The sequence below is a fragment of the Schistocerca gregaria genome, chromosome 1 (assembly GCF_023897955.1).
Source record: "Schistocerca gregaria isolate iqSchGreg1 chromosome 1, iqSchGreg1.2, whole genome shotgun sequence".
Classification (NCBI taxonomy): domain Eukaryota; kingdom Metazoa; phylum Arthropoda; class Insecta; order Orthoptera; family Acrididae; genus Schistocerca; species Schistocerca gregaria.
The window spans coordinates 484,870,827-484,885,984 of NC_064920.1; the positions used below are offsets into that span (position 1 = coordinate 484,870,827).

Below are 15,158 nucleotides of genomic sequence, written 5' to 3' on the forward strand. Positions count from 1 at the left end.
ATACTGATTTCAATGTTTTTATGATTATACACATCATTCACACTTCTACACAACTAATTTCTAAAGATACTGAAATCTAACATGAACATCTGTACATTTTTATTCATTCACTTTATTTACATCTAGATGGAAAAATATATTTTATACATTTCTCTTCTAAGGTCACACAATTTTTAAACAAATTGTGTTGTCGCTTCCCATTGTTGGTAATGCATCAAACTGCACAAACATTCCCACATCTTCCCTGTGAAGAAAAGTGATTCATACTCTTAACAGTTACAATCATATACAGTTCTTTTTTTTTTATGTGTCTCCTTAACATGTACGTCGGAGAAATAAATTAATTACGGAAACGTAGACCTCATTTTCAGATTTTAGTGAAGGGAAATGTACCATATTCAATCTCAAGGATTGCTGCTGTTGTGTGACCACCATGAAAGGAAGGAAAATGATGATTATATTATTATTATTATTATTGTTATTATTAATGACAGGCAGCCAAGTAAATAATTTTTTTCACAGATCAACTGGTTTCCTAAACTGCAGCTCTCAATTAACTGAACAGTTAATAGTATTAGTATATAAATCCAAAACACACACACTGAATTTTTCAGTAATATTTTTACAGTACTTCAAGTAACTTTATTTATCTGCATCAGATGTATGTGAACTAAAATCACTAAAATTTGTTATCGGCAGTTACAGTGAATTATAAGCGGCCAGAGGCTGCCCTTTCCTTTGCTCTGAATTGGGGACATGTATTTTTCTTTCCTTCCCTTCAATATTTGCAGTATTTACTCAGTATCACTCTGCAGTTGTTCAACAAAACACACACTGCACCATACAACATCTATGAAATCAAAATATTACAAATTTAGACTATTAATTTTTCAACAAAGTGACATTACTGATAACCATTTCTATATAACAAGCTCTAAGTAATAACATATAAAAGTACAATAAATTATGGAGAGGAAAAAAACAATCATTGCACAAGCGGACAGCAATCACTCAATTATAACAACATTCATGAGTAACCAGTTAGTGAAACTGACTACATCCTCAATCTGTGGCAAATTTCATTCAGACAAATCCACCACGCTGACTCAGTTCCATATTTTACTACACAATCCATCAGTATTTAGCAGGCATGTATCTAAATTGAAACCAATAGCCACTAAACGCGAGATTAAAATGACACAAATTCATTTTATGCACATTGAATCTGGAGAAATCATATCAGTGTTACTCTTGGGGACAAAAAGAATTACAAGTTCAAGGTCAGGATCATTGTCTCTGTTCGGTGGCCAACCCCATTTACAACACACAAAGTAAGACATATGCCAATTTACCAATGTATACATTTAATTTAAATATTCACAAGTGTCAAGTGCTAAGAGACATCAATGTGGTTCTTAGCTGTGATGTGATTACATCCATGTTCAACAATATGTAAACAAAATCTAAAACACTGTCTGAGGGTTACTTTTTTAACACAAAATAAAATTAAGGTTCAATATCCAATAGTTCACTCATTTATTGGCTGTAGCATTTTCAGTTCTGTTGTCTCCACTTACCAGGCTTGACAAAGTTTCAATCGTTCACTCACATTTAAAATTGTGTTCATCACTACAATGCTTTACAATTCATCTCTTAACAGAGTATAACGGTTTTTAGATGGTGCTAGCTTCTTAAAGGTTGATTCTGGTGGTGTTGTAGGTTTCTTGCTAGTTGTGCTACTGCTTCCACTACTGCCATCAACTCGTGGTGGGTCAGTTACAGGATCAGGTCCATAATGGAACTCTCTATGCAGTTTCCCCGTATGCAAGTCATTTAGAAACTGTTTTAACTTTCCTGGTCTTTCCATGTCTTTGATGTCTGGGAATAGGTACATATGTTTAAAACTGTCAATTGCTATTAAGGGCAGATCACTCAAAGTTTTACCTAGATGATGTAGTGGATGAGTAAATTTTACGCCATCGGCTGTCAAGAAGTTGATGGAATCTGAAATTTTGTAACAACAAGTAATTAATAGGCAAGACGAGACAAATAACACCAAATAAAATAGTATCCTTCACTCAATATAAATTTACTTATATCACAGGAAATACTAACGTTTTTCAGATAGAAGTTCTGACTGGACAACATCATTGAATTTTTTCACTATTTCATTGTCATCTGGATTGTGAAACAAAATTAAAAATGGAAGTCCCTCTTCAGTTAGTTCTTCAGCATTTTCAAATGTAATCTCTCTGACTAGCGGCACACATTTTTCTGATGCCCATATGTTGAATTCATCATAGACACTCAGATTTCCCTTGAATGTCTCATCTTCTTCATTGGAACGTGCTTTATCTGGTCGGAAGGCAACAATTGGTTGACCAGGTGGGTGCATCTGTGCACTTGCATCACTGATAAACAAAAAGAACAACACATATCAACATGCTGCGATTCTGTGCCACATAGCACAGCTGCAACAAAATTTTCTTATTAGCCAATTAATGCCAAGTGGCTCAAAATGTGTTATGGTTTGAAATGTTTGTTTCTTTCCACATTCTGGATCAAATATCTGAATCACAACTGCATGTTAAATTATACATACTCAAATTTTTTTTCAATGCTTTAATGTAAGTATATACCAACGAAAGACGCAGACGATGAGCGTGCGCGCACACGCACGCACACGCACACGCACACACACACACACACAAATTAGTGAAAACAACAATTAAAGAAAGCTTACAAGTAAATATATCACCAGAACTATGTTGCAGTTATTGTGAATATAGCTACCACAGCTAAGAGTCTTTTGCAAGTACATATGCTTTTCGTAAAGTATGAGAGTGGACACATCTACAAATTAACAGGAAATTTTTTTGGTTCCTTGTAGCAATTTTAGTAATGGTTTTATTTTACACCAGTTATGTATACACAAGACCAGCATTTAAATGAACTATATTATCAGCAAAATGACTTACAAACATCTGAGATACATGTATTATTGATGTAAATGTTAGCAGACCTTAAGAGACTTGTTAGTGACAACAACTTAAAAAAACAGACCTCTTAAAGGGCTTCAGCAGCATTTACGCAATAACATCAAATTCAAGATGACCAAAGCAAAGCACCTATTAATAATGAGTTTGCTAAGGTCCTTTTTTAGTTGACTCACAATTACTTTTCTCGAACTTTGTAGCTATGCCTCACTAGCTTTATACAGTAGAAATTATCCATTTAATACTGCCTGCAGCAATATTTTGAGATATGTACAACTGATATGGATGACCCTGTCAATTTTTATTAACTGTTCTAATTTAAATGTGCTCCCTGTATCATGATTGCAAATGCTTCAACAGGCAATTAAATCTTCTGCCACAGCAATACAGATGTAAGGTGAGAGAGACTTTTGGCAACTTTAATGAAGGGATTGTTAATTCTGCTTTGACCTAATTCTCACAGTAAATTTTTCTACCAGAGAAGGCGATTTGGAAATAGCACCAATGATCATCGCACTCATTAATCCACATCTGACTGACACAATGCTCTGCTAACCAGAAAACCTGTCTAGTATTGCCTATCAGTTGGGTGTCTCTCGCTTGTGTTGTTTAAATTGATATAAATAGACAATATTTTGACTGCTTACAATGTGAAAAACTGTTGAGGTACAAACACTTTTAGTGGTGGCTTTTATTCTTATCTACGAACAATGGCAGAATGTTCCAAGCATACAGGTTTGGTGCACTTGCGGAATATAATTTGACTTTTTTTTATATTTTTTCTCTACAGAATCCTTTTATTAGCTGGTAGCTTAACTGCCCTCCTTGGATCCGGTTCTACTAATGAATTCATTGACTTCTTTACCACTACTAGTTGCTTTTCCACATTGATGATGAAAGCCTGATGTATGTTTTTTTTTATTGGTAGCCAGAATCATCCAAATTATGTATGCATTCGTTACACTTATGCCGATCATGTTGAAGAAAACCACCAATGGCCTGTGCCTTGCTTTTTCTCTTCACACTGTATCATGGTGTCTTCTGGTTCACAGTGTCAACACTGCCCTTTGTGGCACTGTACTTCATTATAACATCATGCTTCTTTATTTGTCATGACACCATTGATTGTCCATGAAGAGCACTAAGGATGATAACACTGTTGTTCTTACGAACATAAGAAGCTACACCAAACCTGGTTAAAAACCAAAAACATACTTTCCATCCTTTAGGTGTAATAAAAACTGGCAGGAATTTCACCTTATGGTTTTTTTTTGATAGTACCGACTAGTGTCAGATCTTTTGACAACAAATAAGGACCTAAATCGAGAGATGTAAAGAAAATTATCACAGATGATATTATGTCCAGACTTTTCAAGTTCCATCACCAGAGTTTTCAAAACATTCTCTTCAAGTCACATGGCTCTAGTTTCCTCCTCCTTCCTCAAATACACTTTCATCTTACAGCAGCACCTTGTTTCACTGTCGCAATCTGCCCAGAGCTTTATTTCCTACTGACCAGGTTTTGATGTGATGTATTGTTGAAATAGACATCAACCTCGAAATGTGACCGACTGTTCATCCAGAGTCATACACCACCTTGGATTGTAGGCATCCATAAGGGGAATTTCTCATATTTCAAAAACTTCTCTCATTGGTTTCAATTTTTCACTTGACCTATGTTCATGTCGGGTTGCTTTATTGTCAAAGAGCAACATTCTCAGAATAGCATGAAAGCAGCTGAGAGACATAATTTCACTGAAAAGTGGTTGGCCATTCTCAACACTACAAAGCTGACCAATATCTTTATTTCTTCACTTGTAAACTCCAGTCAGGATCAAAACACAATGAAACTTTTTCATTTCATGCATACCTATACCCAACCAGTCCTCATAAATGAGTTGACATTTCTTGATGGTCCATATACACACTTTGTCAAGGGGGGATACATAAAAAGTAACATAAAACAAGTTTTATCATCACAGTTCCTAATTGAGCAACTTGTACACAAAATTGGAAAGTAAATTACTGTACCTATATATGTATAAATCTCAGAAGTGCACAAAATGTATTTTTGATCAAAAATTTGTAAAAAAGACAACTAATGAAAATAAAGTGAAATAAGAATTATGTAAATGATGACAATCATCACACAGTAAAGATTAATAAAGATACTAATGAAACAACTGTCTCCTGTTAAGTCCAACCCCTTGTTCACATTGTTGGAGAAACAACAGGGCAAAGTAAGGAACTGCCTCCAGGGATGAAGTACAGTGGAGACTGTGCATGCCTCAGGGCCACTGCAATAGCTCTGAATGTCTTACAGGAACCCTGGCAATTAATGACCAATGGGGCTCTGGTAAGGCTATGATAGGCCCAGCAAGCCAATAGCTTTTAACAATCAAAAGAAGCCTCAGACCAAAACAAATACAGGAAGTGACAAAAAGCCTTTGTGCATATCAGGTATGATGGCCAACATGGCTCCCATGACAGAGGGATTTGTCCACAGAATATAGAAGAATTGGGACTGTTAATGTTTGTATCCTTAGAAAGGGATGATGAAAAGGAAGAGTTTATCATTAAACTGGAAGATGCTGTCAAATCTCACAAGGCTGTGATTAAAGGAGACCATAAAGCTTGAACTGAGAATGATTCAAGAGGATATGAAACAGTTACAGGGAGAAGCAGAGATCCAGAAAGAAATGGGGACAGGGAGGTGTATTTACTAGACATATGTCTGAGAAATAAATGGATGATTGGTAACAGATGGTATAAGAAAAGAGATAGTCAAAAAATTACCAGATACAGCTGGAATTTGGATCAGAAATCCATAACAGACTATGTCAGGGATCACCAAACTACAGCCTTCGGACCGGATACAGTCCTGAGACAGTACTTTAATTTACTTGATACAAAGTTTGGAACACGAAAAGTTATGACACAATTTAGATTCAAATATAATATTTAGAATACTGGGAAATTTTCACATGTGCAGATACCTACTGGTTGCTATGTGCCTTAAACAGCTACATTCCATTTTAAATTATTGAACCTAAATTTTCTTGTTTCTTGTAACGTCTGCTTGCTATGCAGCAACCAAACACTTTAATTATGTTTATAATTCAATGTCTCTCATTTGCAGATCTGTTTACTTCATCATGGCTACTACGAGAAGGAAAGTGGAAGCCAGGTATCATGTTTTCAATGAGGGGGGAATAAAGTACTTCATTTTGAATACAAAAGACCACAAAACTATTTACCTAACTTGTGGCAAAAGTGTTGCTGTTTTGAAACTATGAAACATACTATGAAACAAAACATCTCTCAACATATTCAAAGTTTTCTGGAAAGTTATGTTCTGAGAAATATAAGTCGAACAAATGTAATTTAAAAACCCAAAGACACCTAGTCATAAGAAATTTTTCTGGAAATGAATCTGCCGCCCTTGTAATATACAATATTTTTCACAAGATGGCAGAACAAAGAAAACAATTTGCCGATGGCAACTTCCTCAAAGATTCTATGGTGGGAGGAGGAAATAACTTGTGTTGCAAGAAAGCCATTTTGTTTGGAAGTATCAGCCTTTCAGCAAGTTCAGCCATGCGGAAAGAAGAAGAAATTGGAGGGAACATAGTGCTACAGACATGCAAAATGCCAATAACTTTTTGTGTTATTCTCTGGTGCTGGATGAGTCTATTGATGTCTCAAATACATCATGTCCCAAGTACATCACAACTTCTCGTGTTCATTTGTGGTGTCAATTTGAACTTGCACTTTCACATAATGGAAGTATTGGTATCGGTTTGCAGCATGCACGGAACATCATGTTGATGTTGATGGTGATGATGATGGTTTGATTTGTGGGGTGCTCAACTGTGCAGTTATCAGTGCCCGTACAAATTCCCAACCTTTGCTCAGGCCAATCTCACCACTTACATGAATGATGATAAAATGGTGGGGACAACACCAACACCTAGTCATCTCGAGGTAGGTAAAAATCCCTGATCCCACCAGGAACCAAACCCAGGACCCCGTACGTATGGACCAAATGGAAAAGCTATTTTCATGGAAGTGCAAAAGATTCTGCAAGACTATAACCTCCAATGTAGTCAACTTTGATTCATTATGATTGACGGGCATGGGGGGGGGGGGGGGTGTGACGGCTGAAGTGAAGAAGGGTTTGGTGGGACAAATCAGGACTCAGTTGGAAAGTTTTCAAATTCAGGATGCTCTCTTCATACATGGCATCATACATCAGCAAGAATTCTGTGGGAAAGAGGGAATTATTGTGTGAACTTCAGACATAGACATGCGTTCCATCACTGTCAGTTCCAGGTTTTTCTTGAATGAACTGATTCTGAACTCTGTTACTTGCATCATTACAGAGTAGTGACTTGGCTTTGATAACTTTTTTAAATTCACAAATATGTTGAGAGTGTCATTTTTTGTACACTGCTTGCCACTCACCCATCATTAAAACAGAATGCTGAATTTAGTTTTACATCCTTTTTCCCCAGAGCTTTTGTTCTGGCTTTGAAGTACTGTACAGAATGACGGTGTGGACCGCACTTGTCATTTTGTCAGTTATTTGGCCAGCTGTGAAAAAAGTTTGATGACATCTGGACTATGTCACAGTAACTGATGAAGTCACAAGATGCCTGACAGTGATACCAAGACCACAGACTATTAGTGGTGACCACAGACTATTAGTAGGGACAAACAGACATGCAAAAATAAAGTGCTGGTAACTAAAAGATAGACACCACCAAGAGAGAGATATAGGGGAAAGATTAAGATACAGCTACCCTAAGACGAGAGGAAGGATGCCAAGGAAAAATGGAACAGCTTCAAACAGACTCTAGTCAAGGCACAGGAAAAACGTATGCAAGCACATCAAGGCAAAGAATGACGCATGTCCAGAATGGTTCAAAGACAGAATGTAATGTAATAGAGACAAACGAATATGATAAAGCACAGCATCATAACAAATGATAACACTTGAGTAAGAAGATTTTTTTGGAATGATTCACAAAATAAGTAAAAGAATGGAAAACCCAGGACTGAATGTAACAATATTACGAAAAGGAAAGTTGCCACTCACCATATAGTGGAGATGCTGAGTCGCAGATAGGCACAATGAAAATAAACATAGCTTTCGGCCTGTAGGGTGATCGTCAAAAATAGATCACACACACACACACACACACACACACACACACACACACACACACACACACACACACACACACACACACACACACGTGCGCGTGACTGCAGGCTCAGGTAACTATAACCACACTGCGAGCAGCAGTACCAGTGTATGATGGGAGTGGTGACTTTCCAGAATTTGTTAACCTTGAACCTTGCCTCACCACCATTCCCCAGATCTCTCAACATGCAAACTAACCTTATATCTGCAGAAAGAACTGCAGTCCACCATCTAAAAACTGATCCTGACCTTATAATCCTACCTGCTGACAAAGGCTCCACCACTGTTTTGAACCGCACAAAGATTACCTGGCAGAAGGACTCCACCAGCCACCTTCAAACATTGCCACAGTAACCCCATTCCAGAAATCCAGCAGGGTCTCTAGCCACTCCTCCAATCCTTGGACCCATCCCAGAACGTCTCTCTGGAGTCCATCTCTCTACTCACCCCTATCACTTCCCACACTCCTACCTTCTACATGCTTCCTGAAGTCCATGAACCCAACCACCCATGACACCCGATTGAGGCTGGTTACTGTGCCCCCACTGGGAGAAGCTCTGCTCTCTTAGCCCAACACCTTCAACCTATTACCTGGACCCTGCCCTCCTATATAAAAGATACCAATCATTTCCTCCACCGACTATCCACAGTTCCTATCCCTTTATCACACGGTGCCCTGCTCGTCACTATTGATGCCACCTACTTTTACACTAACATACCTAATGCCCATGGCCTTACCACTATTGACCACTACCTTTCTCAAAGCCCAATGGATTCCAAACCAGCAAGCTCCTTCTTAGTCACCATGATCAATCATAACCTTAACCCACAATTACTTCCCCTTTGAAGGCATTACCTACAAACAAATCCAAGGTATGGCTATAGGCACCCACATAGCACCATCCTATGCCAACCTATTCACGGGCCATCCAGAGGAATCTTCTCGATGAACCCAGAATCCTAAACCTGTCACCTGGTTCAGATTTATTGTGACATCTTTCCAATCTGGATCGTGGGTGAGGACACCCTATCCACATTCCTCCCAGAACCTCAACAACTTTTCCCCCATTTGTTGACCTCCATCTCAGAAATAGCTACATCAGTACCTCCGTCCATATCAAACCTACTAATCACCAGCAATACCTCCACTTCAACAGCTGCCACCCATTCCATACAAAGAAATCCCTTCCTTACAGCCTAGCTACCCAAGGTCATCACAGACCGTAATTATCCTCCCAACTTTGTACAAAAACAAATCTCCCATGCTTTATCTTTCAAGTCTCTAACCACCTCATGAAGTCCCACCGTCTGGCCACGGGAGAGCATTCCCCTTGTTTGAGTACCACCCAGGACAAGAGCAACTGAATTACAGTCTCTGCCAGGGTTTTGACTACCTCTCGTCATGTCCTGAAATGAGGAATGACCTGTTCATTATACTTCCCACACCTCCCACAGTGGCATTCTGCCGTTCACTGAACCTCCGCAATATACTCGTCGATCACTACACAACCCCTGCTCCTAACCCCTTACCTCATGGCTCTACCTCTATAATAGACTTACATGCAAAACCTGTCCCACACATCCTCCCACCACTACCTACTCCAGTTCGGTCACAAACATCACCTATCCCATCAAAGGCAGAGCTACCTGTGAAATCATGTGCTTTATTCTATGTGGGCATGACAACCAACAAGCTGCCTGTGCATATGAATGACCATCGACAAACTGTAGCCAAGAAACAAGTGGACCACCCGGTTGCACAGCACGCTGCCTATGCCGTATGTATTCTTCCCACCAACACCAGATTTTCTGAATTGCACAGGTGGGAAATTGCCCTGCAATATATCCCATGTTCCCGTAACCCTCCTGGCCTCAACCTTCGTTATTCATTGTCCTCACCCATCCAGCCTCCCTGTCCCATTACAGCACTATACAGACTTCATTCCACCATCACACCCAGTCTTTTTACTTCTCTCCTTTTCCACTATCCCCCGCCCACCCTCTCCCCTGCCCTCTGTCTAACCTCTTGACTGCACATAGCTGCCCTATCCTCTCTCCACCTTGTCCCTGTGCACTCCCGAGCAGCACTGCACTGTCCGTCACCCCTACCCTATTATTCCTCTCCGTCCCTGCTACAGCCTCCTCCTTATCACCACCCAGTCACCATTCCCATCATGCACTAGTGCTGCTGCTCGCAATGTGGTTACAGCTGCCTGAGACTGCAGTCGCAGTCACGCGCGAGAGTGTGTGAGTGTGTGTGTGTGTGTGTGTGTGTGTGTGTGTGTGTGTGTGTGTGTGTGTGTGTGGGGGGGGGGGGGGGCACGCATACACACTTATTTGCCTATCTGCAACTCAGTATCTCCTCTATGTGGTAATGGCACCTTTCCTTTTCATTAATACTGCAAGAGTGAAAGACAATTTTAAGGATGATATACTACATATTAGGTAACAGAAAGAAGCAAAATGAAAATATTTCAAAAGTCATCAACAAAGAAGGAAAGCCCTTGCAGGAAGAAGAAACAGTTTTGAAAGAATACTTTGAAAATTTATAAGGAGGACAGCATGCAACAAATACATGTAATGAAATAGAGGGAGGAGAAAGAAATGACAGCAATGTGGAGGAAATGGAAAGAGAAGTTTTGATGATGATGAATCTAGAAAAAGCTGTATTAGAAGTGAAAAAGTCAAAGCTCCTAGCAAATCACGACATCAGAGGGCATTGATTAAAGCAGTAGGATCTATTGTGATTCAGTGGCTATAAAGAATAATGAGGATAGATTGGCCTATAAAGAAATTTCTGATGACAGGGCATAGGCAATTATTCTACTTAGTTTTAAGAGGGGTGACAAGGCTCTCTCTCTCTGAGAGAACTTGAGAGGAATAGTATAAAAATGTGCTTTCTATGTGAGATCCTGGGTAAGACAAGAAGGAACAGTATAAAGAATGAAACATGGAACACGCTTCAGATCAATCCAAAAAGAATCTCTCTAATAAAAATGGCATCTTGATTCAATAAAGATGTGAGACGAGCACATCAAGGTACCATCCACAGAATGATAATCAGTTTTAATTTTGGGAGACATGTTAGCAAACAATCAAGAAACTGTTTCTTACATAAAGACAATTTGATAATCAAAAGAAAATAAAGCCTCATCAAAAGAAAATAAAGCGTTCTCGAAACAGGAAAATAATCTTCTCAATCAAATGTGCATAACATATGATATGGAATTTTCTGAGGAAAACAAAAAGATGGTTCTTCCTGAAAGATACTACAAAAGATTGAAATACTGAAAATTTACGAACTCTTAGAACTATGAATAAATGCTGTGATCACTGCTTAAGAATATGAGAATGGGATAAACATCCGTCGAAAGTAGTAGATGAAACTGCAGACTTAATTAGTGAAAAATTAGACTAGCCGAAGGCGGAAAGGAGGGGGAAGGGAATGAAAGGAAAGTGGAAAAAGATAACAGGCCCAGATATCAGTGTTGTTCTTGTAGGATATTTCAACAACATAACTCATTATATTCAGTAGCTGCTACCTGAGACTGCTCATCAGTGGAACGTGTCAAGCAAGAATGATGCTGATATCTGGAGAATACCTGATAAAAGATGTCACATAGTCATGCAACTAAAATTTAATGTTCTAGAAAACAGCTATAACAGAAATGAGATATATTTAAATCATTAGCCACAAAATTCAGTTATTGGTTTCTCATAGTGGAAGCAAACATTGCACCCAAAAATAAATAACTAAATAAATAAAGATGCAATATGTTTAGTTACTTGTGTGTCTATGGGTGTGTCAGTCCATTCAGTTCCATCCCACCACACTTAAAAAACACACACATACTAAATTTCTTCTGTGAAGTAGAAGGATCTGTCAAGAAAATATGGTTTCACTTTGCATTTGAAGCTAGTTTCATTTTCTGTTAAGTTCTTTACGGGATAAATGCTCTAAAATTTTTATGCCAAATAACTAACTCCTTTCTGTGCTACACCAATGCTGAGTGAAGGATAGTTTCTCATTTCTTTCTAGTCATCACGCTTCTCTACAAGAAACACTTTCTTTTTTAGTAATGAGTTAATCACAAAAGGTGATGTTATAAGGCATTAGGTGAATGAAAACAGGAAAAGTACACGTTTCACATTTCTGTATACATAATCTGATATTACCAGTAACACAGACATTGCAGAGCTTGGATGTTTAATATGACTTGTAATGTGTCACTTCCAGTTCAGTTTCGTAACAGTACATATACATACCTACAAATATACAATATTTTGTTTCATTTATTTACCTCCCTTCGTGCAGTATGTCCAATGACGTACACGATGTGATCAAAAGTATCTGGACACCCCAGAAACATACTTTTTAGGTGCATTGTGCTGCCATCTACTGCCAGGTATTCCATATCAGCGACCTCAGTAGTCATTAGCCATCATAAGAGAGCATAATGGTGCGCTCTGCGGAACTCAAGAACACCGAATGTGGTCAGGTGATTGGGTTTCAATTGTATCATACACCTGTATGGGAGATTTCTACACTCCTAAGCATCCCTAGGTCCACTGTTTCCTATGTGACAGAGAAGTGGAAACGTGAAGGGTTATTTACGGCACAAAAGCATACAGGCTGACCTCGTCTGTTGACAGAGAGACCGCCGACAGTTGAAGCAGGTTGTAATGTGTAATTGACAGACATCTCTCCAGACCATCACACAGGAATTCCGAACTGCATCAGGATCCACTGCAAGTACTATGACAGTTAGGTGGGAGGCGAGAAAACTTGGATTTCATGGTTGAGTGGCTGCTCATAAGCCATACAAAGTCTCGCTTGGTGTAAGTAGCGTAAACTTTGGATGATTGAATAGTGGAAAAACATTGTGTGGAGAGACGAATCATGGTACACAATGTGGCGACCCGATGGCAGGGCACGGGTATGGCGAATGTCTGGTGAATGTCATCTCCAGTGCGTGTAGTGTCAACAGTAAAATTCAGAGGTGGTGGTTTTATGGTGTGCTTGTGTCTTTCATGGAGGGGGGCTTGCACCCCTTGTTGTTTTGTGTGGCACTATCACAGCACAGGCCCGCATTGATGTTTTAAGCACCTTCTTGCTTCCCACTGTCGAAGAGTAATTCGAGGATGTCGATTGCATCTTTCAATACCATCACACACCTGTTCATAATGCACGGCCTGTGGCGGAGTGGTTACACGACAATAACATCCATGTAATGGACTGGCCTGCACAGAGTCCTGACCTGAATCCTACAGAACATCTTCGGGATGTTTTGGAATGCCGACTTTATGCCAGGCCTCACCAATCGAGTGCCAGGCCTCACCAATCGACATCGATACCTCTCCTGAGATCAGCTCTCCATGAAGAATGGGCTGTCATTCCCTGAGAAACCTTCCAGCACCTGATTGAACATATGCCTGCAAGAGTGGAAGCTGTAAAGAAGGCATTAGCCAAAACTATATTGAATTCCAGCATTACTGATGAAGGGCACCATGAGCTTTTAAGGCATTTTCAGCCATGTGTCCTAATGCTTTTGATCACATAGTGTACTTTGGCCATCGGCAGTATAGTGTTGCATACATCATCTTTTGTCAGTTCAGTGACTGCTCATTTGCAAAGAACCAGTCATTATCACCTTTCATGGAAATTTTATTTGCATTTTAAAATGCTGATGTTCCTCCACTATGTTTCATTGTAATGCTTTTATCATCAGGAAAGATAACCATTTTTGCTTCTTGAATATGTGATGGCAGATCATTTATTTATAACAAGAACAAGAGTGAACCCAAGATCAATCCCTCTAGCACAAATGTAGTGATTATTCTCCATTCTGAAGACATTGTTTCATTTTAAACACTCCCTGTTTTTTGTTTTGTTTATTTTTTTTATAGCACAGTCTGCATCCTCAGTTAGAAGAACTGGTTAAGAATAAGATCTCTGATACCATAATATCTGAGCATATCTAGTGAGCTATAAACTGCTCAGTCAGGTGCTTTTGACAAGATGTAGAAAATATTGGTTTGCAATATTTTGCTATTTAAATTTTCTATAACCTGATTCATGAACAGAAAAATTGCACATTCTATGGAGAGATCTTGTTTAAAAATAAGATAAATCTCAACTTTGATCTAAAGTGCTGTGCTAAGGTTTTGTACACACGATCTTTCTAGAAACGGATTCCTATGTTTACATAGTGCTCAGTCAGAAAGAATACGTAACCTACCTTTGACATTACAGTTCATGTAAACAGTTAAGTTTATCAGCTATGTTTTTAGGCCTCGAACATTTTGGTGCATCACTTTAAGCTTATTAAAAGAATGTTCTTTTGTGTGTGACCTGGAGTTCTTTCAGAGCAGCCAGTCTTGAGGTATTTAGTGTAAATAAATGTTGTGTGGCACTGCAGGCTGCTGCAAGCCCTTTAATTGGGTAGCACTTTGGCAACTTAAACTTATGTGTCCTTGAAACAAAGCACTCCATTTTCCCTGGACGGTCACCCATCCATGTACTAGCCAGGTCAAACATTGCCTAAGTATGGTGATCGCTTGGGAACCCATGTTACCAACATGGAAAGGCTAAAAAAGATTTACCTGCGACACCGGGAACCATAGGAATTCGACCATGGAGATGGAGTCCCCCCCCTCCCCCCCCCCGCCTCTCCTCTATGTTTTCAGCTATTAGTTAAGTCAATCTATCTTCCCCCTTGCATTTTTGAGTGTGTGCCATTTCCTGTGTACCATAAGCTCCTCATAGTAGCAACTGGCACAACACCAATGTGAGCCTCAAAGTCAGCAGCAACCTGGTCAGCTCCGGTCAGCACACCTGGACTGTGCCGATGCAGAACCCTAAAGATGCCAACATTTGTTTGTTAGGTTGTTGCACCAAGCTCTTCCAGGTCATTGCTGAGACAGTGTTCTCTGTTCTTGGCATGGTTGTTGCCTGC

The 15,158-nt window shown here is 39.3% G+C and overlaps 1 protein-coding gene across 1 annotated transcript in view; it reads right to left on the minus strand.

Annotated features, from left to right (window-relative positions):
- Nucleotides 1-323: 323 nt before the first annotated feature.
- Nucleotides 324-15,158, minus strand: part of LOC126353760 (endoplasmic reticulum resident protein 44) — an 83,364-nt gene continuing 68,529 nt past the window's right edge. Inside the window, exons 6-7 of the mRNA XM_050002822.1 lie at nt 2,116-2,411; nt 324-2,004 (exon numbers count right to left, since the gene is read on the minus strand). Coding sequence (XP_049858779.1) covers nt 1,640-2,004; nt 2,116-2,411 — 661 coding nt within the window. The 3' untranslated portion in view covers nt 324-1,639. The remainder of the gene's footprint in view (nt 2,005-2,115; nt 2,412-15,158) is intronic.